Here is a 25,873-nt window from a genome sequence, read left to right on the forward strand (position 1 = left end):
AAAAATAAGAAAAAAAACAAGATAACTGTAGAGTTAAAGGTACTCGAGAAATGACTGTTTGAAGAAGTCCATAGCAACGGTTTGGTAGTTAAGAGCCACCCTCCTTACAGTTACCGTAGTGTTGCAAGCGGCGTATTACCTATTCAAAAATAGGGAATACAAGAAGTCTTTTTCCGGAATTTTTCGTCCGTACAGTCCAAACTCGCCTCCTTCCATAGGGCATAACGCAACGCTCCCCCTTTTTACAAGTTTCAGTGGGGCGAATGTTGCCAAAGACACAAAAAACAAACGAGCAAACATAAAAACCCCCAATATTTTCGAGGCTAACTAGTTCGAGAAGTAAATGTACGGCCCTGCGAACAAAATTAAAAACGTCAAATTATTCGATCCATAGAGAATACCGGCGCGCCATTCAAGATTAAAAAGGGGTGCGGGATTATGACAACCCGAAAGCAAATATTATTTTAAGATTACGTTGTGTTCATTCTTAAGTCAGTTATAGTATCCCCAAGGGATGGATTATTCAAATAAAGAATAAAACTGACACAAAGTCCTGTGGTAAATAGATGAAGGCAAATACACCATTCGTGCATATCAACACGTTATTGCAAACATTGTCTTGGTTTCAAGTTATTGAACGGCACCCCTGAATTCTCAAAAAAACACTTTCTAGTCGAAAGTACAACGCAGCTGTATTAAACATCATTTTCATTTATTGCATAATTATCTTTATTAACACAATGTTAATCATTCCATTGGTTACTTAAAACACATTATGACGTTAAATATCGAATTATCATACTTCCTTGCTGGTCGACGTCGCGAGCAGCCATCCGACCTCTGAAATTGCCCGACATTCTACACAAACAGGAGCGGTAGAATTCCAAACAGCCACAAGTCAGGTTTACCGAAGGGTTCGGGATCCTCAGAATAAGTCATAATGCCCAATACAGGACAATTATTAGGCCAGTGCTGGAAATGCGACAACTGTCGTCAGGAGTTCAAAACCGTCTGGTTGCCAACCAACGTTTGTTGTCGAATTTCATCATGGCAGGGAACTCACGGAGTTTTAACGCAAGCGCCTTATTCTAGGCACATTTCAAACGAACTGAAAGAAGCTGTAACTAATGCACCAACCAGCGCACGATCTCAAGACACCCAAAACGGTACTCACGGTGTGCGAGATATCAAGAACAAACCGGCTCCAGTTCAACGCTTAGCAGAGCCTTGGATGAGACAGGTCAACTCGTTGGCGCCCTTCAGTACCCTTGGAAAGTACACATGTGGGTATTACTTCTCGCGCGATACTGATAACAAAAAACGCAAGACAGGGATACCGCCTTCCGATCTAGTAGCATGGCGTTCACACATTTCGTAGTTCTAACAAAGTGGAATGATAGCGTCCGTGGGATAGGAACCGGGGAAAAAAAAACTTGTGTTGTTATTTAGACGTTTTCGGTTATACTGACCTGTTTGAGACCCGAGGCCGGATACTAAACATCCGCAAGTTCACTTATAAGGCTTTTGTGTATCGAATCCTTATAGATGCAGTTTCGAGTGCTTACAAATCTAGCTAAGATTACGCCTGGTGTTCTGGGCCGTGTCGTAACACAAGATTTGGGTCAAGACAAACTCTGTTAAAGAAAAGGGCTTCTTCTTCTTTTTTTTTTATCGGAGCGTGATACAGGAGCATAATTTGTGTGATTTTAAACTGAATGCGAAAATAATGAAATAATCATGTCAGGAAAGTGCATCGAGACTACTGTTAATAACAGATTGTAGGTCTTACAATTCCTCAAAATGCAGAATTTTTGTGAATGATGGCATCCTCTCCCATAGTCAACTCCTGCCCTGGCCTGGTTTGGGTTAGAGACCAAAGATAAATAAATTTACCAAATTTTGAATTGCTCACTATTTCCACTGGACTGATTCAGGTCACCTAATGACAAGACTGTTATCACATATGAACTGGGTGGGTACAAGAAGTGTACCAGTATTGACGGATGTGCTATAAAAATATTAAATTTAAAGTGCTACTATGATAAAAAATCACTTTCTTTTTTCCTTCAGATTTTGAAAGTGTGATTGCTCAACACTTGACTGGCAAAATTTTAGGCTTTGATTTTTATCCAAAGGCTATTCACTTTGAGTGTAAGTTTTGGATTTCACGGTCCGCCTTTACTCACGTTCCAAACTGACCGATTGGACCTCAGAGGGCTGGATCTAGGGAAATAGATGTCATTTACTCACTAACTTAAAATTGTCGCGTATAAACGCAGCTTATTATATATGAAAAACACGAGTTCAAAAATCTGAAGGTCCGAACTCCGTGCTGCATATTAATTCAGCTGCATACACACGCATTGCATTCTTAAACTAGTGAGTCTTTGACGTCATTTTCTCCTCGATCCAGCTCTCTAAAGATTTTAAAGTTAGGAGTGGCGGACCATTAAACAGGAAAAATCCAGTTAAACTAAACAGGTGTCTTTCTGAAATCAAAGCTTTAAACTTCGACCAGCTACTGTTTAGTTAACATAGTTTTGAAATCCAAAGAAAAAGAAAAATCATTTTCTTGGTCATACAGCTGTAGTAGCACTTAGGTTCCAAAAGCAAGTCTTTGTAACAAAGTTTTATTAAAAATAATGACAAATGTCAACTGGGTTCATTATTAATGACTTTAATCTACTTTACAAAGTTTCCTCCCCAGTCAAAATGAAAATGAATCTGGGAATCAAACCACTCTGCGTGTTCAGAACAGATTCAGTGGAAAACAGCATGACTACATCCGTTTCAGGAAAAACTATGACAACATAGAAAATGAAAAAGGTCATCATGTACATTTACTTGCAAGAGTTCAGCGTTGTTCTTCTTAAAATTAATTTTCTTTTCTATTCAAGCAAGACTAACTGCCATCGCACAAATTTGGCACTAGGACTTCCTTTGAAGTCCTTAGTCCTTTTAAGCGAAGTGGAAAGTGGCTATATTTTACACCAGCGTAGAGGAGAAAAAAACAGTGCACTGAAATTTAATCTTGTTCCTCATCAAGTCACACTATTTGATGAGGACAAGAGCACAAAAGAGATAAAATCGCATGAACAGTTAATTTAATGGCCAGGTTTGTGGTTATCAGCTTGGCTGTGTGTTCATCAGAAGAGTAATGTTATCACCTTTCAGTAATATTCTCCCTAAAATAATAGTTAAAAAACAAGGGAACAGTTAATATCGTTAGTGCATAATGTATACTGGTACATGCTGAAATAAGAAAATACCTTGCTCTGTTCTGTTGTTCGCATTACTGTGACAAATATTTTTATAAATGGGTTCAACATTTGCAAGATATTTTGGGATACTTGTCAGAATAAGTATCATAATCCCATGTCGCAATAAATAATACCAAAATACCTTGTGCGTCAGAAACTGAACAGCAACATTCCAGGGGAGACAGAGATTATCTTGGATTCATAGTACAGAGATACACTTAGCAAAAAAATCTAACACAGACAAATAAGCATTGGCAGCCAATGTCCAATCGTTTCTTTACACATTGCCACATCATGTGGAGGAGGGAGGAAGGGCAGGGAAGGGACCCTTCCCCAGTGTGTATCTTCATTCACAAAAGTCAACATACCCATACTTTAAACTGTACATACCGAGTGGTCTTCTTTTCTTGGTCTTCAGGTGAACTTCTTCAGCATCATCCAATACAAGATTCATGTACTCATCAAAGCCCTGAAAAGGAACATAACAAATCACTCCAAAACTGCATTTTCCCATTTAAAATGGCGGCTGCTTTTTTGGCATCATTGTCATAAGTGACTTTTATGTTTTTGTCGTAACTGAAAAATTAATGACTCTAAGGCAAAAGGATGGAGGAATATTATTTTCCTATGATGACTATGTTCATCTGGCTTTCTTAATCCTTTGCTTGCAGCTTCCATCACAGTTCAATGTACCACACTAACATTAAAAATACTGGTCAAAATTGGAAGGCAATTTGACAAAATTAAGCCACTTCTGGTGGTCGAAGGAAAGGAAAGGATCCATATTTAAGTGTTCAATCTTCTAGCGCCGTAGAGCACTAATCGGGGACACTGTAAATTGAAATTAACAAGTTAATGCAAATCAAATCAACTTTTGGTTTTTGAGGAGAGGGGAAACCGGAGTACCCAGAGAAAACCTCTCGGTGCAGAGTAGAGAACCAACAAACTCATCCCACACATGACGCCGAGTCTGGGAATAGAACCCGGGCCACATTGGCGGGAGGCGAGTGCTCTCACCACTGCGCCATCCCTGCACCCCCTCAATGTACATGTACTTTTACTAGAAGGGAGCTGATTTTGCAAAGGAGCCCCTCAAAATCAGAGAAAGTGAAACTTACAATAATGTGGCCTTCAATCCTCATGTTGACCTGCTCATAAAGCCAAATCTGAATTCGGGATCTCTGATGATGAACAACAAGACACAACATTAACAGACCTTCCAACATCTAAAGCTACCAAATCTTGAGGTCTCAAAAATGTACCCCAAAAAATCTTGAGATTTGGGTATCAAATAGTGAGATTTGCAAAATTGGTTCAAAACAAAGGAATGTGAGATGAGCTCTCAAATTGTGAGTCTCACGACCAAATTGTGAGAGTTGGAAGCTCTGCATTAATAAACAAACTTCAAAAACTCATTAATAATTCATGAAGCTAACAGCCTTTCAACACACTGATAAAATGTAGCGTACATGAGCTTTGCACCTAATAAAACACTCCTGATGATCATTCTTCATCTAAAGAATAGTAATAAGGCTCAATTTGTTTCTTTTTTGGCCAGCATACTGTACTAATATCTTCCTTTCACAATTTGAACCTCTGTTTGGTGTCCCAAGGGACACACCTTTCGTGGAATGTTTTTGAATCTGTTCAAAAAAAGCACATGTTTTATCAAGTCTGGAAAAAACACTCAGCTACACCTTGTGTTTTTTAAACCTGATAAAACACTGCTGCTCATTTTTTAAAAAGAACATTAACCCTTTCACTTCAGTAAGGGCCAATGAGACTTGTAGATTTTACTCTGTCTAACGCCAGACGATTTTACTCGTCAATGGGGAACCCCACAGGAGTGAAAGGGTTAACAACAGCTAGGTTCACTCAAAAACTATGTCCCCATTAACCCTTTCACTCCTGTAAGGGCCAATGAGACTTGTAGATTTTACTCTGTCTAACGCCAGACGATTTTACTCGTCAATGGGGAACCCCACAGGAGCGAAAGGGTTAACTCAAATCCAGAAAAACAAACACCATTCAACTAAGGGCAGTCCAGGGTGACAGGAGAGGTATTAGCTCCTCCTTGAAGTGAGTTAAACCTGCAACAGTCCTTGTTGTGATGCTATATCATTTTTTGGAATGGCCAAGGATAATGACATTTAAAACTTACTGTAAAATTTGAAACCAGAGGGGCACACACAGATGAAGTTAATGTAAGAGAGGCTCCAATTATTACTTTATCCAGAGTATTCCCAGTTTTTCTTATGAACTTGATATTCATCATTACATTCATTCCCCATCTGTATGCAACTTTTTCATCAAATAACATAAACGGAAGATATTTGTTCATTGATCTCACATTTACCACTAATGTTAAATCACATTCATATGGACACTTGGTGTTTGGTGAAACACCAATAGGAATATTTATTATGCTGAGATGAAGAGAGGATATGGACAACTTTGTGTACTTTTCTTTTGTTTTCTTCTACTTTTCTATAATCTTTCTTTCGTTACTTGTATGTCTTAATATGCATGTGTAAAATCTGTATGAAATCAATTTTTAAAAAAAGAAAACAAACTAGGGTATGACCTTAATAGCATGTTGTGATTATGTAAGTCTGAGACTACCTAAAAGTAGACCTAAAACCAAATGTAAATACCGGTACATTACTAAAGAGAGAAGAATACTTACATTCTGCAAGTACCTGAAAATTAAATTCTGATGAGGGGAAAGTTAAAGAAAAATCTCACTCAACTCTCAATGGATGCAGACACACTGTATTGTAAAAATTATGACATCAAAGGAAAGTTAAAGTACATGTAGGAAGCCAAGGCTTTGGTTGACACATTAATAACAGCAGGTGATGTCAATGATACCTCTTTTAGTCAGGATGAAAGTAGAAGAAAAAGACAAGAATGAAAATGTCAAATTTTCTTTCATCAGTTTCGAAAAATTTTAATTAATCATGAAACTGATTCACCAGAGAAAGCAATTACAGAATACACTGCCACTAATGTTAGCATAATTTGGCAGCTTCTTTGAAGAACAATAATTTACAATAGTATCAGACTGTTACCTTCTCGTGACTGCATTCTTTCAGGAATAAACCATATAAAAATGAGAGCTACCCTTGTGCAAGTAAGTGGCCGGGTATTTCGTGATTTTACTCTGTAATCCTGAAAAATTAAGCCCCTTCTCTAGAATATCACTGCCTCTTTTTTGTACCTTGAAACAAAAGAGTGTTCTGACAATGTGGGTAAAAGAATACTCAGGTGGACATTTCCTGGCTAAACTGAAGGGCCAAATCTTCCAACAACTTTGAAAAGTGCCTAGCCAGTTGTATACCCTTGTAATTCTTTTTAGAAAACAGTCCTAAAAAAATATGCATGCTGATTGGTTAAAAATCGTGCTGTTGACATAGTGATGGCGCAAGCAAAGAGAATTCACATTTTGATAATTACAGTTAACAAGTTGCTTTCCTTTTTCTCGTCGCGTTGTTTTCTAAAAGAAATAGAAAACATGTACTCTGTGTTTCTATTGAGTTATAGAAACACCCGTGAAAGTTTGGGAGAACTCAAAAAAGCTGTGGAACACTCGCCTGCGGCTCATGTTCCCACAGCACTTCTCGTTCTCCCAAACTTTCACTCATGTTTCTATAACTCAATAGAAACACGGTCCTTTTTCTATTTCTTAATCAATGGTGAGCCAGTGAGCCGCCGTCGTATACCTTTGTTGTCCTTTTAATTTATATACCTTAAACACAAGGATATTTTTTATTTCTGTTTTTTTTTTCTCTTTACTGCTCTACTTTATCTTGTTTTTAGCCCTACTGAAGAGCGGCGGAGGATATTCCATAAGATCGCTTCCACTGTAGCCCTGTATTGTACAGTTGCTCCCATTTCCCAAGTTTAAAAGTGGCAATTTGGTGTCAGATTGTGTCGCCCCACGTTACGTCGCCCCAACTTGCGTCTGGTGTTAGGGTTGAGGCGACGTAACTTGGGGCGACACAACCTACATTCAGCAAATTATACCTAACTTAATTTATCTTGACAACTCCAAGACAGTACCAAGCTTGTTCGGGAATATTCTAAGCAACAAGCAGACTAAACAAAGAAAACATTCCTCTAAAAAAACACTCCCATAGAACTTACAAAGGAAAAATAACCAGGTCATGAAAGAGCGGAAGGATAATTACTAGAATTTAGAATCGTTTATCGTTAAAGCACGTGCAACTTCGTGTCAAACTCTTTAGCGTCGAAACTCTGGCGCAGCTCAACCTCAAACCAGTTTTTAAGGTAAAAAAAGGATACAATAGGCTGTACCATAACCTTCTGCACTTTCTGTCCTTTATAAGCCATCTTGCTCCAGTTCTTCTTTTTTATGAATATGGTCAAGAAAGCAAGAAAGAACCACAGACTCCACAACCAAAATGGCGAAAAAACGACGGCACAGAATCATGGGAAAACGTCCTGTTTCGTTCTGGAGCTCGGTGCGAAATGGGTAACGGGATATACTAGTATGAGCCCACCATTATTTTTTCGTGACGGCGGCTGTCAACGTCAACGTTCGGAATTTTGAAGGATTTCGATTTCCGAAAGAAACAAGTTTATTATCCCAGATAGAAACGAAATGAAGAAAGCCACAGAAACGTATAAACATTGTTTGGATCAAGCCATGAAACTTAACGATTTAAGGCAACAGAAAATTCTGTGTGATGTCACGCTTTGTGCTGCGGAAACCAACTTTCCTGCTCATCGAAATGTCCTTGCTGTAAGCTGTTCTTATTTTTTCAAGATGTTCACAAGTGACATGAAAGAAAAGAATGCGGAAAGTATAAATCTTGAAGCGCTTGCAGTTCGCCCGAGTTCAGTGGATACCCTGTTGACGTATCTCTACACAGGCAACCTGAGTGTCACGCATTTCAACGCCGAGGAACTTGTAGTTTTAGCTGATTATTTTCTCATCACAGAGGTGAAAGCAATGGCATCCCATGAGCTAGAATCAAAAGTAAACGTTGCTAACTGTCTATTTTACCTTACGTTCGCTGAGCGTTACGACTGCGAACGACTTGCGCAAACCAGTCGTTTGTTCATCGAAAAGCACTTCACAGAAGTCACGCAATCCGAAGATTTCCTCAATCTTGGAGTTCTTGAATTTACTGATATTATTTCAAGTGACAACATAATTGTCGAAACAGAAGATGCAGTTTATGCAAGTGTTGTTTCTTGGATAGACCACAATCGAGATGAACGACACGTCTACCTGCCCAAATTGCTTTCCTGCATTCGATGGTGTTCTATGGCCAATGTCTGCACCCAGGTAATAAATAGTTCACTGCTCCAATCACATCCTAGTTGCAAAGAACTTGTCGAGAATATCTTACAACGGCAAAATTCATCAGATGTTTCTTTGTTTCAAAAACCAAGGAAGTGTCTCCAGCCTGCGGTTGAGGTCATCGTTACTGTTAGTGGCTCGCAGATACAGGACGCTCAACCTTCCTCAATGAGATGTTATGTTCCCCAGGAAGACAGTTGGTTCGAACTGGCGGACTTTCCACAACAGATTAACTGGCATGGTTTTGTTGAGTGTGAGGGTGAGTTGTACACTGTGGGAGGTGAGAGGAATGGCGAAGTGTCCGATGCTCTTGAGAAATTCAATCGGAAAACAAACACATGGACGAGAATGTCCTCAATGTTAAAACCAGTACTATTTCCCGCGGTTGCATCCCTTGGAAATCACCTGTATGCTGTTGGTGCGTCTCGGGTCAACAGAGGTTCACTGCAGATTTACAGCCCAGCCCGAGATTCGTGGACTCTGGGAACTCAGTTGAATGTCCCACGTGAAATCAGCTGCGCAATAAGTGATGGACAATTCTTGTATGCAATTGGAGGAATGAGAGCGGGGGATGGAGAATATCTTAACTCTGCTGAGAGGTATGACCCAGAGCAAGAAACATGGACAAATATTTCATCCATGTCCCAAAGCAGAGGAGGCTCATGTGCAGTATCCAATGGGACATGTATTTTTGTAATGGGTGGGGAAAGCAGTGTTCGTCTGGCTCTTTCTTCTTGTGAAGTTTATTCCACAGTTTCCAACCAGTGGCAATGCATTGCTTCAATGCATGTTCCAAGGTACTTTGCTGGGGCTGCTTTGGTTGAGAACAAAATTTACGTTTTTGGAGGAGTGGGAGGGGCAAATGTGACCTTTGAACATAAGAAACTCGTTGATTGTTTTGACCTTGGTGAAAGCAAATGGGTTGCAGACATGACTATGCCATGGGTGGCAAAATATCTCCAGTGTTGTACTTTGCGTTGTAAAAGGGACCTCTTGATTGGTTTGCCACAAGTCGAGGATTAATCTCTATTGCTGGTTTCCAATTTTTAAGTTAATACAAGTTACATGACACAGAGCTTTCCAAGTCAATCTCAAAGAACCATATCTTGGGAAGCTGCAAAGTTTAGGATCCGGCTGTTAAAGCAAATTGTAAGAAAGTACTTTCAGCTAGCGGATAAGGCAACGAAGAGCTACGAACGCTGCCGTGTGATAAGCGTCGCTTCAAAACCTATGAACTAGAACTCGTGGACGATAGCGCGAACTGCGCAAGGAAATATGTTTTGATGAACAACAATAGCTGTACGTGTTTGACCCATGTTTCCATAGTCTCCCAAGCACAGCAAGCAACTACCTGAAATATATCGGTGAGGGGATGTGATTTCATGACGATACGTTGCCAATTCATCTCTTAACGTTAACAGCGTAACAGTTACTCACTGTTAACAAGCAGGGCGGAAAAGGGACGAATGTGAATCTGTTGAATTACCATCCTCAAAAGACCCTGGGGCTGTCAGTCGGGGCAGGAGAAAAGGCGACGAAAGTTTTCTAGAACGAGTGAAAAACACACCTTTCCTCTTGTCCCGGCTAACTGCCCCTGGGGTCTCCGAGGATGTTAATTACAAAAAAGTGATGATCAATTTTTCATTCTCTCTCCACTTTTTGTCTTTTACAAGTATTACTATAGAACAACTGAGTAAATATAACAACGTGAATCTACATTTGGAATTAGGTTGTCGTAGCCTTCGTTAGAAGGGAAACCGTTACACCTAAACCTTGCATCCGGTTTTTGGGCTAGCCTACGACCGACAGCGTGCTGGCTGTTGGAACTACATGTGTTTTGAGCACGCGCGTAAAATTTCACGGTCACGTTTTATCCAATCTTGTACCCAGTTTCATCGTTCCGCGCGCGCGAAAGAGGAACGAAGACTCTGGGTACGAGATTGTGAGTTCAGTTTTTTTCTTGTTACGTAAAGGCGCATTTTCACAACCGGAAACTTGGAAGTCCTAAACACGAGGGCGAACTATAAAAGGGGGCACTTCACGTACTGCTTTTGTTAGAATTAATTCAAGCATGACTGGTTAATTATCCAAGATGGTGATAAACAACCAGCAACACGGAGACGGAAGCCCGAAATGATATTTCTAGCGCGATGGGGATTAAAAAAAGAACGGAACGACAGGTAACATTTTATGACATATGACGGACACATTGCCCTAAGGTGCTTTTTTATTGAACAAATTACATGTATCACAGAGCTCTCGGTTGCGTCCACGGTTGACTGATAAATCATTTGCACGTGCCTAAGGCACCACGCCCTTTATAGTGCGTCTTCGTGTTTAAGGGTCTATTTACAATAGTGGTACAAACTCAAGTGAACGATCGCCACAGTTTATGAAGCAATTTTAAAAAAGGCGATGCACTCTTGTTTTAAAGACTTAACTGATTAGAGTGTAATGTGAAGTGCTAAGTTTCCACCCCATATGAACAATGTGAGCGTTAAGTGATTAGAGTGTAATGTGAAGCGCTAAGTTTCTACCCCATATGAACCATGTGAGCGTTAGCCCTACTGATGGAGATGGGCCCACACAAGGATAGAGAAAGACTTTGACAAGGGTGGGAATTGAGAGTTTTTCTCTGTCCTTGTGTGGGCCCACTTCCATCAATAGGGCTAACGCTCACATAATTCATATGGGGTAGAAACTTAGCACTTCACATTACACTCTAATCAGTTAAGTCTGTTCAAATGTATGTGCTACACGGTTAACGCTTGCAAAAAAACGTAATCCTTCCTTGTCTTGTTTTACACAGTTGCGAAGAAATCTACAAAGATATAGGCTTGCAACGGGTTTTTCAGGCATCTGCACAACTTGCTTTATAACGGCAGTTGCCCGTTTCATAACCGCTGCTCAAATATGCGACTTTCGGAGTAAAGTTTTCCATATTGAAGTGGCACAGCAAGTCATTTCCATTCTAACCGGACGTTTAATAAATCATAATGTAATACATCACTGCCTTCAAATATTTCCTTTCATTTTTAAAATTAGAAACAATCTTTCGAAAGTATCTACATAATTTCAAAAAATCATGGGCTGAGTATCTCAAATGTGTATGGAATGTTAAATAATTACGATAAAAAAATGTTGTCCACGTTCATAGCGGCGAGAAGGATTTTCACAATATAACCACCAAATATCCGCTGTTGCCGTTATCACCGCGGGGCGTTCACTTGGCTACCTCTCAAGCGAACGTTGTTTGAGAAACACATGGTACTGTTTCGCCTTATTTCACACTGTAGTTTGCAAGGTCACGCTGGGACTGCTTGGGACTCACTCACGTGACTCACGGGGACTCATACGACAGTACAGTGCCCTTCCTCTTCATTTTAAATAACTGCGCCCTTTTGTTTTTTTTTTTACGGGTGAGTTCTTCAGATGTTTACACCAAGGATCCACCACTGATTGAGCCACGAGATACCAGCAAGATGTAAAAAAGTTAACCTTAATCCTATAACAGATCTCAAACTAACAAACTGGAGAGTTATTCAAATTTCAGATTCTGAAAAATAAAAAGTGAACCATGCAATTGAAGGGTGATGCATGTCTTCACACTCAAACTATTTGAATCCAAGAAGCCCTATGGTTTATCTGAGGCTGCTTGGTTCGTGTCGCATGCACCGCAGGCATCAAAACTTGCAAGTCCGTCAAAATCACTATGATCTAAACACCAACAAAAAGTATGGAAGTGTTGAACGATAAATGTGTAACAACGTCAAGTAAATCAAGAATGATTGCTTTCAACAAATTGTGAATGATCCTAAAAGAATTTAATTCTTATTTTCCAAGGGAGAGAACAATTACATTTTCTCAGACAGCAGTCCCTCTTACCGTTGCCTTCAAAATAAAGGACCGCGAAATGCTACTGAAATAGCTTGGCTACGGTAAAATATAAATAAATTAAACTTATTTCCCTAAATCATATTCATTTGTCTTGCATTGGCCAAAAAAGAGTGAAATTGCAAATATCATGAATCTCAAACACTATAACATGCGTTTGCTTAGACAAAGTGCTCGGCATAAATCTGGCGACATGTCTTGAATGTGGATCCAAACTGTGATCATTCTCAGCTTCGCTGCAAAATGTAAGCTATATATCTCCTTTATGTACTCTATATATTATCAAATCATACTAACAACTGAGGAAAATATAAATATTTTATGAATAACTTAAATTTGCGTATGTCTCTTTGGTGTTTTGTCTGGTTACTCCGGCGGCTTTAGGTTGTAAATAACTTGAACGACGGGTTCCAATACTTTGCCCACTTTGGATAACATAAAATTCGTGTCTATTTTAAAACTAGAATGTCTGTCCATGATGGCTAACCCTACGAAGACAATCAACGTGAAGACTATGACAGAAATCAAGAATCTGAAGGCTGCAGTGATGATGCGCCAACACACGCCGTGTCTATTGGATCTGAAGAAAGAATTAAAATAAAATAAGAATAATTCTGAAGGCTTCTTTTAAAATTCAGTTCATGGCGAGGGTCACTAACTATCTTCTACCGAGCCAAAAACTGTAATTTCTGTAATCTTAATTACAGAATGGTCATTTTCATATACTGGGATGCAGACGCTAATTTACCAATCCTTTCGCAGATTAACGACTACGGCCCGTTTCAAACGTCGAACTTTTCATGTGCCGAATCTAATGCAAATGAGCGAAAACAATAGATTTTCTCATTTGCATTAGATTCGGCACATGAAAAGTTCGACGTTTGAAACGGGCCTACGAGTCCACTTTCTTTTACCTGCGAGTGTAAGGGATTTACAATCACAACTGGCTATTTTAATTATACTCCATCGGATCAATTTTTCCTTTCAATAGTGAATCCACCACTAAATGTGGAGTAAGTAGCACAAGGTACAGTTAAGTCATCACAATAATTAACAATTATTGACCTCGGTTATCGCAAAATATCGTGATTTGTCAGTGTCTCGAAGATCAATTATTTGCCTCAGCCTTCGGCTTCGGCAAATAATTGATCTGCTCGCCACTGACAAATCACGATATTTTGCGATAACCGAGGTCAATAATTATTTTAGTTGATCGAAAGAACAGTGAGAATACTAAGAAAGGAACAAAATTTAAAGAATTTGATCGCCGAGTTTGTTTTTTGATTTTGTTTCCGAGAAGCCGTAAGACCGCGCTGCCTTGCAGAGTCGAGTAATGGCACCAATCTCAGCTTAATTATGTTTGTAGACTTCAAATTGTACTTACAGTCAAACGTTCAATAACACTAGGCATCAACAAAGCTGAAGAATTTCACAGTTTTCAAAGCGTATCTTGACAAGTGAAGCTTTGGTGTAAAGCTCGCCATTCTTTTTTCTGGCTTCAGAACAAAATCTCTTCAGTACATATGCATTCGCCATCTGGCTTCGCGTCGATGACACGAGTGACTCTTCGTCTACCCTTCCTTCCTTGAGATACTTGCGAAATACGTTGAAATTTTGTTCCATTCTTAGTATTCTCACTGTTCTTTCGATCAACTAAAGATGTCGAATCATTCTCTGACAGCTCGGAGAACCCATCTGCCATTTTCTCACAAGAGCGTGATTTCAAATGCGCATGGGCAGAATATTATTTGCAGCAAAACACTTAGTTGTAGGCAGATATTTGCAGGACACGTGGTGGGCTGTCGGCCAATGAAAAGGAAGGACAAAATACATCGAATGATAACAACAATTAAGTACGTATTCACGGTATTGGCCACTTGAAGGTTGAATGAGAGACAGGGTCGAGAGTCTTATTGAATAGCATTTTGGGACTGTTTTGGGGACGAGCCACTGTTAAGACAGTCGTTTACTCTGAAAAGCAAAAAGACTTTCTTATATCCAATTCTTCTAGATAATTTTTTTATCTTTATTTTATTTTATTAACTTTGCCAGTCAAGCTGGCAAGCTCAGCTTCTGGTATACCGCTTTCTTGAAACTTGAGTTCTTGCTCCGCGCAGGCAATAATGAAAATGCGTCCTGCAAAACTGTCTCCCTATGCAATTCAACAAGGCTTTCCACTCTGTCTTCCGCGCAACCTTAAAGTGGCCAATATACTTACGTCTGTAACGAATCTCTCTCAAGTGATTCTAATTCTTCAATTTCAAACACACTGTCACTTTCAGTGGACCCTTCCATTCCATCTGATCCTCTTACTCGTTCCGTATCATCCAAACTTTCATCCTCAACTTCTTTTGTCTCTTCGTCGTCCCTTCCCGCTTGTTCTACTGCGGTCTCGGTTACACAGATCTCTGGATTTGTTCCTGGCTGCGAAGCACCAATACTTTTATCTGTTGACGTATGTTTGCTGGTCTCCAGGCGTGGCACTGCCGAAGCCGCTCGTTGTCTGCCCGCACCAGATCTGCTTCTGAAGCTTCTAAGAGCCTCCTTTGCACGCATTGACGTGGTGTGAAAGGCCATTACAAAATTCAGAAGACTGTTTTGTTTAGCAGCGTCAGCTCCGTCGCGCTAACAAAGGAAAGATACTTTTAGCCTGTGCTAATGTATCCTACACTTTACTCCAACATGGCGGCAATTTTAGTACTCAAATTAGCCCATGGTTGCCTCATTTTTAAGCTCAAAATTCAAAAGAATATTTAAGGGTGATTTCCACGTAAAGGAAACATACGCAGACGCAATAGTGTTTTGATAATTGACATCTTTCGTTAGCTTGTTGTTAATTAGTGTCTTGAAGACACTAATACAAGTTAACGCGCCTGCGTATGGCGCTTATGCTTATGCTTGCGCCGTATGTGTACAATCAGCCTTTAGCCTTGAACAAGGCAACAAGGGCTAATTTGCAAGCAAACAAAGGCTAAAAACTAAAATGGAGGCAATTTTGGAATAAGGTGTATTGGACACCTGGGTCAAATTGCCCCAAGCGAGTACAGCACTGGTCGAATTTACCTACCACGGCAACATATTGATTACGACAATAGTAAACCTGTACAAGATTATCACGAATCTTGCTTTAAACTTCTCGACCCTGCAGACTATGAAGGGAGCTTGAAGAAAGGCTTAAAACTTGAATAAAGCGTGCTGCACGTGCGTCGTGTTTTTCACTACATTTGTTTCCTGTCCTCTGCCAAACAACACCGTAATATTAGGGACCTTAGGGAGCCGTGCTGCACGTGCAGCAAGGATTTTAGGACGGATTCTTGTGGTACTCTGCACAAGGACGACGTGAAATTACCAAATTTGAGGTGTTGACGACAACTTGAGCATGCAACTGAGAACCTTTCATTCTCTATTTTCACTTTGTAACTGCTCGTATGATAAAGCAAAGTGATATTTTGCCGCGACGTTTTCGTTGAAGTCGCCGTCGTAGATCTTAAGGTCCCTCTTAAGCAAGGACGACGACGACGGCTACGAGAACGCACAAAACAATAGGTTTAAGTAGCAAAAACGTGCACGTGCGTTTTACATTTTGATACATTTCTTTGCCGTTTTTCGTCTTGACACCGACGTGAAATGATCGAATTTGAGGTCATGTGGAGGAAGCGAGCACCTGACGACGAATTCTCAATTTTCTTTCTCAATATCCACACCGTTCTCATCAATTTTGTTCTTGAAATGTAGACTCACACTTTCCATGCCAAGTGACTTGAGGTAATCGTAAATTTCTGACAATAACGGGAAATAATATTTTCAGACGACGCTCTCGTAGCCGTCGTCGTCGTCTTTGCTTAAGGTCTCTAATTACCGATTTCGAAACATCAGGACTCTCGGGAAAACAAAACTAACTGTTTCCCTCGGGACCATACATTGAGTATATAATGATTCCTCTATCTTTTACTTCAAAATTGTACAACCGGAGTAGGATGAAATAACCACAAATTAGTAACGACGATAAAAATTGTTTACTTAAAACATAGTTAATAGACGGAAATGGTTATGAAATCCGAAAACTTTCTTTGTTGTAGCTTTTTGTTCTCTTTTTTGGCTTTGACCGTGCACAAAACACAATAGTTGTTTACTCCGTACTGGTTACGTACTTCATGCATAGTGTAGGAGCGCAAAACAAAAGATTGTGCACAGTCGTGGACTTTCCAACCTAAATCTTGGCATCTTTGTTTGCTCCTTTGATGTTTGCCGAGCTTCCAAACCAGTCCTCTCTATTAACTATGCTTAAAACTGGTGTCTTCGTTTGCTAAAGCTAACTTACATTACGTAACAAGTATCGGCATGGCAACCAATAAGGGGCAGAGTGAAAAAAAAAAAAAAAGACAGAGGCTGTCGTCCAAGGAGCCTTCCCAACGTTAGTTATGCATTGACAACAATAATCTTAGCTTTAAATTAAAAAGAAAACAGAAATAAATGGAGGGCAGTTCTTACTTTGTCAGACTGTGATGATGTTAAAGCACGATCACTCTGGGAATCTAAATAAAGATAACAATTTAGAAAAGCCCGGGTTAGGACTCGACAATTGATGTTACACCTTATACTTATTTTATTTTAGTATGCAACATGAATCCTCGTTTGACACCCTGTGCACAATCTCGTCGTAGCGCTATTCCAGAGAAGACTTCCCCTTGTTGGCTCGAACGCAAAAAAACCCAGGACCCCTATTCATCTCTCCCTGCGTTTGTTAGAAATTAGCAGCTATGACCTGCTTATTATACAAGGGTGGCGTTTAAATGGGGTCTGGCCTTTGCCGTGGAAATCCGGTAGCTTGTCATGTATTGCCGGCGGACAAAGAGTAATACTGCGCCGACCAGAAGACGCCACTGCTCAAATGTTTTGGTAGTCTATTATTCAACAGAAGAACTATAATTGCACTAAAAATATTCAATAACAATCTTCAAAGGGTCTAACCGTAACTGGTGGATCCATTCGCTAGAGGACTGGGTGTTGCCACTTCGTCTGCAGCAAGTCTTTCCTTGAGCCGCAGTTCATTGAGATCTTCTTTCACTATCTCTAGATGCCGAGAGAGGTTCTCGGCATGGCATATCATAACCTCCACTCCAGATGCCATACGAGCTTCCTGTGAAGAGAGAGGACAATCCCAAGATCCAGCCAAAATTCGCGTGTTGACCTACTGTGCTAATTTTGGGAAGCAGGTTTTTAAGAACTGGTCTAACTTCCATCAGCATCCCCAGATTGTGAATTATTACAACGGAAAAATCCGTTAAGAATGTCTTTCATTTGTTTATGGCAAGTGCAATAATTACAAACGAAACTTTGGTTAGCGACCACTGAAAAAGTCGAATCTAAGCAGTCGCTTAATAGTAATCCAAACAAAGTTATTCAGCTGACCTAAAAACTCTTGGTATTTTGGAACACTTGTGGCATGAGCGGGGAGTAGTCGCTTACATGAGTTGGTCGACTGCAGAGTAAATTTGAGGGATAACATTTCCAAGGAAAGCAAAACAAATTCTTTGGTAGGTTAAGCGTCGAGTAGTATAAAAAAAACCTTCCTCTTCCTTTCATTTATCATACTTTGCACGACCAGAACCAAACCTGTGAATTTAATTTATTTGTGCCCTACGTTTCACAAACCGAGTATCTTTGAAATTGATTTTGCATGCATATTTAATTGACCACTTCCCACAGAACAGAAGAACACAACAACTTTGAGATTCTCAACTGGCCGCTGGTAAACCGGTTGGCTATTTACAAGTGCGTCGAGAAGTTGAACCAGGGACTACCAGAATCAAATTCAACGAGTGGTCAGAACGGGTCTTGAAACAGGGATGCCCGGATGTGAAGGCAAGCGCCCTAACCACTCTGGACCGCACTGCCAACTGCACGCGACACGGATCTTCAGTTTTCAAGGAAATTATAAGCCCTTGGGAACGAATGGTCACTCGGGCGAACCGAAACTTTAAGAAAGAAAAGAGCCTAAAAAGGTTCTTCTCTGAAAATGCAATGACAGATACTTAAAATGGGAGTTCTACTTTCTTCAGTGGTCAAAGGATCTTGGTCGAGTTTGATTGCATAACAGACAAGATAGGAGAGGATAACACAAACCTGTTGAACACAACCATGTTGCTCCGATTGAGTGGACATGCGCTTGAAAGACGTATTCATTACTTCAACTTGAGACTTTAACGATGACAACATATCCTGAAAGAGTCGTAACATTATCAGGGTTTTCTTTAAGGTTTTAAGTAGCCGGAGCTTTTTGCAAAGTAGACGGTTGTGGGTCCGGAGGACCCACACGATGGGCTTTAGCCCATCGCTTTCAGGGGGGCATGCTCCCCTGGGAAATTTTTGAAAACTGAATGCCGGAAAATGCATTTCCTGGCATTTTGGGCCATGAAACTCAGACACTAGAGGGATGAATCAAGCTGCAATTATACTATGAAAACTATGTAAAGACGAAGCGACATTTCAATAATACAACCCTATAAACAAAAAGTTGAGTGATATTTTTTGTATCTTTTTGGTGGTTTTTCTGGAGCTAACGAGCCTGGCAAATATTGCCACTTGACAACTTGTAAACATGGCACATACTTTGAAGGACTAGACCAGCAAAGGCTTCTGATTGGTTGTTAAATAAAGAAGCTGATTGGAGGATACTAATTGGCCAATGGCGTAAAGGATGTTTCGATCCTGTTTCCATTGTGTAATTAGCGGGAAAATATGCTTGCGGAACTTGGTTGCAGTAATTTCGAAAATTGAAAATCACTCGAGCGGTTTAAGAGTGATGTAGTTTTTTTTCCGAAGAGTTTAGGAGTTCCGTAAAGCAGTGAGAGTTGGTCAAGAGTGACGTTGGATAAAGATCCGTTGTCATGTTGAAGCGTAGAGATGCCCTCGAGAGGACGAGCACTTACGCGGGCAAGTAGGATTTAACTCCGAGGAGCGTTACGTTCAAGTGTTTAAATAAAGTCTACGAGTCCTTCTACGTTCGCTATAAATGATCAACTGAAAGGTTCGAAGTGAAAACGAAGGAGCCGTTAGTGAATGATCAGGGGCTAGTTTTGTTCCTCAGTTGAGTTGTGGTAAGAGATACGTGAACGCAGGCTGAGCGTGTTGCTAGCAGAACATCATATGTAAATTTCCTTCTGGATTGAGAACAAACCTTTTGAAAGTGTTTCTTTGTTTATAAGTTTTTTTATGATTGCGGCGTGATTAAAGGAAGTTTTGCGCGGACTAAAAAGTCCTTGAGTGATTTTTCCTTCCGGTAAGATACAATCGGTGGCTGTTTAAAGATATCGAAATCCAATATGGCGGACAACAAATCATATTGTTCCTACTTTCCCGCCACCGCAGCAAGATTTTTTCAAAACGAAAATCTCAAGCATAACGTTTTTAAACTGCCCTTGAGTCAGAAGTCTTTTTCTGTTTTCAGAAAAGATTGGCACTGCAAATTTTTATTTGTATTGAGCCCAAGTAGTTACACCTCATAAACATCATCTCCTCTACATGTCTTGACTCTTCAAACAATGAAAGTAGCCGGCGAAACCTGACAGAGAAGCCGGCGAACTTCGCCGGCTGCCGGCTCTTATATACAACCCTGCATTATAGTCGTGCTGACGAAGCATACCGTAAATACTCTATTAAAAACGCATTACAGGTAGCAAAAAAAAAGAAGAAGAAAGAAACAGACTGGAGTTACGGTTCCCTACTTCGTGTTTTGGACCGGGGCAATGACTGTCTAATGTGGCGAGTTGCAACATTTTTTATTCACTTGCGGGATCCAAATCCGAACTTCCAGCAAGTGAACAAACCATACCGGATCAGTCCACATGAAGTGTTACTAGGGAGTTTAAGAAACCACGACGGCTACGGCGACGAAAACGTCACTTCAAGATATAAGTTTCAGCTATGTTTTAGTATTTCATGATTATTCCATCTTGTTTATATTATTCAATATGGGCGAAGTGTCCTAAAACTGGATCGGTACGGACGGACTTAAAGTAAAGAGTGAGACTGAAAGATTCACTGTAGTTTGTCCACGTTGTCGTCACAACCTTAAATTTGGTCATTTCACGTAGTAGTTTTGACGAGTACGGGAGAGAAATGTTCAAAATTGCGTGCCGCACGTGCAGCACGATCATTTTGGTTATTTCAACCAATAATATTACTGCGTTTTGGCGTTGTCGTTGCCGTCGTCGTTTCTTAAACTCCCCACTGTCGTGATTAAATCAGCACGTAATACAGTGAATCATCTATTGGATTTTAAAATACGGGGGGGGGAGGGTTTAGAGAGAGGGGGGCTTCATAGAGGATTTACGGTATCTGTGCAATTAACGCGCGTTAGTAGGACTCTTTTTTTTTTGTACTCAAGACCCCACTCTACAACGTACAGATGGCCTGAAAAGAACAAGGTAAGCTAGAGAGGATTAAAAAGTCCAAACTTCCTCACCGAACGAGCATGACTTACCTGCATATCCCTAGTAATACAGAGGTGCTCAAATTCCTGTAAACAAAAGAAAAAAATGTAAACGAAGGTCGCAAAATTATATTTATCACCTATGTCAGAGAGATTTTACACTTGTCATGTCTTCATAGTGAAGGCCCATCGGAATTTTGGACCCGAATGAACAAGGACATTTTCGGAGCACCTTTACACTATTTACATTAAGCCGCTAGCAGGCAGCTTGAGCAAGTTATATTTGGTAAAAGACATCAATCACGGTACCTTAAGCAAGTTGGACATGTTTTGCAGTTCTTTGCTCATGTTGGACTCTGCCTTGTCTCTACTGTGAGCCTGCATTTGAGAAAACAGCTAATTAAAACAACTCTCTTCCTTTACAAAACGTGTCAGCGTCTCAACAATTTTCTTCCAATGAAAAGGTGCTGATCATCAAACGCAGGCTGTGACTACAAGAGTTGCACGTACTTCTGAGTACTGAGGATTTTCACTTCCGACGCGCAGAAATAGAATGCCTCCAATCGAGTAATACTATGCTGAGACAAACTTTGTTCCCCTTGATCGTAACTGCCCACAACTGAAATTTTTTGGTATCAACCAAAAATCTGTAGTTTCTTGGATTTTTCTCTCGCCTCAGACAAGACAAGACAACTGAGACAAGACGAGTAATTTGAGGCCAAACAATTTAACCGTTTACCTGTACTTCCAGTCGTCTATTGAGAGTATCCTGGTCGGTATGAAAAGCCAATACGAGAGTTCTGAACTGCTTCTGTTTAGAGGACAAGAGAACGAATCACAGCCTGGACTATGAAAAAAATCATTCCCCTGAACTATGTATTTGAAGCTCTCACAACAGTATACATTTGCGAAATACAAGGCGTCCGTAATTCAGTGACATCGACCCGTTTACGTGAATGTGAGAACACGTAGTTTATATTTTCAAAGCCCGCTTTACAATGGCGCAAAAATATGGCACGGCACGGCAAATTTTTCGCGTGGAAACAGAACAAACGGAAGGCATATTAGGCACCCGTGCCAGAAATTATAGGGTGCCGAGCACATATATGGGAGGTGTGCTTGCACTCTAATTATTGGTACAGTGCCGCTATTTTGGAGTGCCGTGTCAATTTTGTGAGAGGGTAAAAGGACTATAAGTGCAGTTCAACAAGCTTGTCTTTCCACTCAAGGGTCCGCATGAGTGTGGCTGTCTGCTCACAAGAGTGTCCGCTTCGAGACCCAAAATTCTTCTGTTAGCAGATTTCAGTTTAAAAGGATAACTCACGAGCATCGTTGAGGACGAGGAATATCATCCGAAATGATTACACGCCTCAAAACCTTAACATACCTCAATTTCCATTTCGTTTGGTGCAGGTCTGAAAAAAGACAGTACAATCACAATCTTGCACAAGAAGTCGCCATCTCAATTAACTATAATCAAAGCTTCCCGGAATTAATTTAGCTAATCGTACAGGTAGAAGAGAATTAAATTAACTGAACCAAACTGAAGCCAGTACAAGCCGAGGTAAAAAGGGGTTGGCAAGTCAAGGTTTGCTTTGGTACTGCTTGATTTGTTGAGGAAAAAGCGCAAGCGTTCTGTGCCATTCCTAAAGCGTGTAGATTGGAGAAGATTTTAAGGAATCGCTTGCACCGACTAACAACTACACTTTAAGTAAATCTACAAATAATATTGGCTCGAATCCCCTTTCCGAAAACCGAATTCTAAAGAACACAGTATGTGAGCTACAAAGGTGCAACTTTATGCAACTCAACGATGTTTGAGTTGTGAGGCCTCGTTCGCAAATTATTTGGCATTTTCGGCACTACTACGCCTGTGTCCTTTGTCTTTTAATCATTACGCTGAAATGAAATAGCTTAGGATTAGTGCTCTTCTAATTGTATAGTGTATAGTGAACATGAAAAGTAATTGTCTTGGTATGAGTACGTATATCTTTTCATGAAATACTGCTTAATAATTAGGGAAATCAATATTTTAGGGCATGCCTCTGTTGGAAAGCAGCTTAAGGCCCGGAAAAATTGAAAGGGCTTCAACATCCGTTCGATTTTGTTGAACAGCGATGTCGAAACCGTATGCCCCCCCCCCCCCCCCCCCACCCCTTTCAACCGTGTTGAAACAGGTTGAAAGGAAGTTGAATCGATGTTGATGATGTGTTGAAATCGTTTGCTCACCCCAGCAGTCAACATCATTTAACATCGTTCAACAAAATCGAATGGATGTTAGAGCAAATGTTGAAGACGTTTGCCCGGGCCTTGAGTGTTGAACTAGGCTAGCGTGGATTAGCAAGATTGATCTCATCGCATCTTGTGGTAAATATAAATAAACAAAACAAGCATAAATGAAGCAAAGGCCGGAAATCGATTGATCCTGAGAAGACAATGGTGAAAAGCGTGATCACTCACCTCTTCAATAGCAAATCTGCGCCTTTTTAGGCTATACAAAACGAGTCCAAATTGTTATTACAGTATCACGACCGGTCCAGTTGGCCTTGAAAACACGTACATTTGAGCACGTGTGCATTCAACCTAACTCAATCAAGCACTTTGAATTGAAAGAAAAAGATCATACCTGACACGAAGAGACACACCATCAACGAAATTACTGCTTCCAACTGAGTTTTCTAGCGCTTGGCCAGTAGCACTGGAATACGATTCAAACTCTTCGGGAATTTTAAAAGCAACCGAAAGCTTCTTTCGCCATAAACTGGTAGCAATTCTTTGTTTCTCAAGTACTGGGCTTAACTTGGTTGAGTCAATTGTCTCTGACTTTGGTTTAGAATTGTTTTCATTTGGGTCACTTGCCATTTCCACAGCCTTTTCAGCAGCAGCGACCGATCCAGAGGCACCTGATCTTCTTCTTCGCTGCATTCGGTCAGCATTAGAACTCGGACTCTTTTCGATAGGCTCGGCTTCATCCGCAACAATAATATCCCCGATGTCTCTTAAAAGCTCGGTCTGTGATCCTGTCGATGCCAACTCCTTTGTATAAATGTCGTTAATATCTCTTAAAAGTTCAGTCTGCGAGGCCGTTGATGTTAATTCAACCAAATTTAACAACTCGAACTTATCTAAAAGAACGGTCTGTGAACACGTCGACAACAAATCCTTAACATCGGTTTGGCTAGCCGTTGTCGTCAATTCCCGTTCGTGATTTTCAACAAGCTGCAAGAATTTACCACTGGGTGATTCCGATATACCCTCAACGTCTTGTCTGCCATTGTGAGGGCTCAGCGAATCACTGGAAATAGACAAGGTCCCTGGGTCTTGATATTCACTATTCAGCCATCTTTCTAAAGGTGTCTGAGAATGTTCCTCCTCTCTGGGTGGTGTACCTCTCGAAACCTCTTGATGACGCGCTTGGATTTTCTCTTCAATTTCATTTCCGGGTTTGCCGTCGGGGGAGTCTCTACCAACGCCCTGAATATCAAACAAGTTAAAGTTCGATTAGCAATTTTTAAGATGTCCAGTTTTTAAATTTTTTTTTTTCTAACTCTAATTTTCCATCTCTAAAATCAGTGCTTAGACCTATCAACGATGTTATTGAGAAGAAACAAACCATGACTGAGTTGACATGAAAATACTTAATACAAAAGATATCGCCAACACCCTGTTGTACACAAACCAGGCTCTGCCTTGTACACACCTGTATACGTTTGCTTGTGTCCGACAATGAAACGTAATCAAACAGTTTTGCTTTGACCATGTGTCCAGTGATGCAGGGAGATGAAGCACGCGGAGACTTCAGGTTCGAGACGAAGATAAAAAAAAAAAAGAACAATTTACAATTTAGCTTACCGGCGTGGACTACTTTCAGAGGCGTGGTACATTGATGCACAAGACCTTCCCTCGCAGAATAGGGAAATATCAATTTAGCTCATCGGCAAGATGAGCTTGGGGTTAGGTGCCTGAGAGGGTCGTGCTGGACGTGAATGTCGAGCACATAACGAGCGGCAGACCCACCTACCACCAGCTACACTGACGCCGCAGTCAGTGGAATACTTACCAATCCATCCCTGCCAGTGGGAGAGGTGGGCTGGAGCAAAAAAGACGAGAAAAAAAGCACTAGCGAAAAGATCCGCAACGATATTCAATGCTGAGCATGTGAGCCCCTACAGAATGCAAGCGGTGGCAAGCAATGCCTCGATTTTAACTTAACCTAGACCTAGATTTTATTTAGCCACTTTTAATTCAAACACAACACTGCTGAAACATGGTAACCTTCCCCAGATTGCTATAAAACTGAGCATGAGATTTACCTATGGGGACTAGGTAGGCAGCCTACCCCATAAATAGCATGACAATTAAGTTCCCTGCTGACAGGACTCCATGACCAGGAGCCTCTCTATGCACTTCGTCTTTAACTCAATCTTTGCGTGTATCTTTCTATTTTTGTTTAGAACAAACCCTTCGGGATTACTCACATTTACATCAGTTGACATCGTTTTGCACAATTTGCTTACATTGTTTTTGCTATTTTCGTCTTCGTTTGACAATTACTTTATTTTGATTGGCCATTCTAAACAGTGCGTGCAGAGTTCAAGAAATCGTGGCGCTCTAAAAACAGAAAGATGCGCACAAATGTTGACTCATGGGGCTTGTATGGGAGAGGCAAGCTCCTACTCATAGGCTCCTGCGGCTGATCAGCCGTGCATGCGGCCAGAATTACTGAAAATTAAATTGTGCTACCCGACATCACGTCAATTGTTCATAATTAAAGGAAAAACCTTAAATAACAATGACCACAACCAGGTTTTCTGAGACCGCGAGACAGAGCACCCCCAGCAAACCACTGTTTTAACGAAAACCGCTGGTCAGCAACCCGGTTCTGGTCATTGCTGTCTAAGGTCTTCCAATTAAAGGGCCAGAAAACCATTTAAGAGATTTTGTGGCAACTTTTTC

General features: G+C 40.6%; 3 protein-coding genes across 6 annotated transcripts in view; 1 reads left to right on the forward strand and 2 right to left on the reverse strand.

Moving 5' to 3' along the window:
- Positions 1 to 2,614: 2,614 nt before the first annotated feature.
- LOC138042718 (small nuclear ribonucleoprotein E-like) lies at positions 2,615 to 7,717 on the reverse strand. The gene is made up of 5 exons (XM_068888702.1): positions 7,566 to 7,717; positions 5,947 to 5,973; positions 4,379 to 4,441; positions 3,651 to 3,729; positions 2,615 to 3,185 (listed from the first exon to the last, which is right to left on the reverse strand). Exons 1-5 carry the CDS (start codon positions 7,611 to 7,613, stop codon positions 3,127 to 3,129), a joined length of 276 nt encoding a protein of 91 aa, XP_068744803.1. The 5' UTR covers positions 7,614 to 7,717; the 3' UTR covers positions 2,615 to 3,126.
- Positions 7,718 to 7,784: 67 nt separating this feature from the next.
- On the forward strand, positions 7,785 to 10,305 carry LOC138042724 (kelch-like protein 12). The gene has a single exon (XM_068888711.1). It carries the CDS (start codon positions 7,885 to 7,887, stop codon positions 9,610 to 9,612), a length of 1,728 nt encoding a protein of 575 aa, XP_068744812.1. The 5' UTR covers positions 7,785 to 7,884; the 3' UTR covers positions 9,613 to 10,305.
- A 1,247-nt stretch (positions 10,306 to 11,552) lies between these two features.
- LOC138042723 (inositol 1,4,5-triphosphate receptor associated 2-like) overlaps positions 11,553 to 25,873 on the reverse strand; it is a 48,072-nt gene continuing 33,751 nt past the window's right edge. For 3 of the 4 annotated variants that reach the window (XM_068888708.1, XM_068888709.1, XM_068888710.1), the window contains 11 exons: positions 24,618 to 24,713; positions 23,544 to 24,391; positions 22,305 to 22,332; positions 21,657 to 21,728; positions 21,227 to 21,295; positions 20,969 to 21,004; positions 18,610 to 18,705; positions 17,455 to 17,623; positions 16,975 to 17,018; positions 14,702 to 15,108; positions 11,553 to 13,063 (listed from right to left, as the gene is read on the reverse strand). In XM_068888708.1, coding sequence (XP_068744809.1) covers positions 12,850 to 13,063; positions 14,702 to 15,108; positions 16,975 to 17,018; positions 17,455 to 17,623; positions 18,610 to 18,705; positions 20,969 to 21,004; positions 21,227 to 21,295; positions 21,657 to 21,728; positions 22,305 to 22,332; positions 23,544 to 24,391; positions 24,618 to 24,713 — 2,079 coding nt within the window. In that variant the 3' untranslated portion in view covers positions 11,553 to 12,849. Of the gene's footprint in view, positions 13,064 to 14,701; positions 15,109 to 16,974; positions 17,019 to 17,454; positions 17,624 to 18,609; positions 18,706 to 20,968; positions 21,005 to 21,226; positions 21,296 to 21,656; positions 21,729 to 22,304; positions 22,333 to 23,543; positions 24,392 to 24,617; positions 24,714 to 24,977; positions 25,008 to 25,873 lie in introns of all 4 variants that reach the window. The other variant, XM_068888707.1, reaches the window with a different exon arrangement.

This window comes from Montipora capricornis, chromosome 3, assembly GCF_036669925.1.
Source record: "Montipora capricornis isolate CH-2021 chromosome 3, ASM3666992v2, whole genome shotgun sequence".
Taxonomy (NCBI): Eukaryota; Metazoa; Cnidaria; class Anthozoa; order Scleractinia; family Acroporidae; genus Montipora; species Montipora capricornis.

Excerpts from the sequence above, each read along its gene's own strand:
- LOC138042724 (XM_068888711.1), top strand. The coding sequence starts at position 7,885 with ATGAAGAAAGCCACAGAAACGTATAAACATTGTTTGGATCAAGCCATG.
- LOC138042718 (XM_068888702.1), bottom strand. The coding sequence starts at position 7,613 with ATGGCTTATAAAGGACAGAAAGTGCAGAAGGTTATGGTACAGCCTATT. Across the intron at positions 4,442-5,946 it reads TTTTCAGGTACTTGCAGAAT|AGATCCCGAATTCAGATTTG; the intron begins GTAAGTATTCTT and ends GTTCATCATCAG. Across the intron at positions 3,730-4,378 it reads GGATTGAAGGCCACATTATT|GGCTTTGATGAGTACATGAA; the intron begins GTAAGTTTCACT and ends GTTCCTTTTCAG.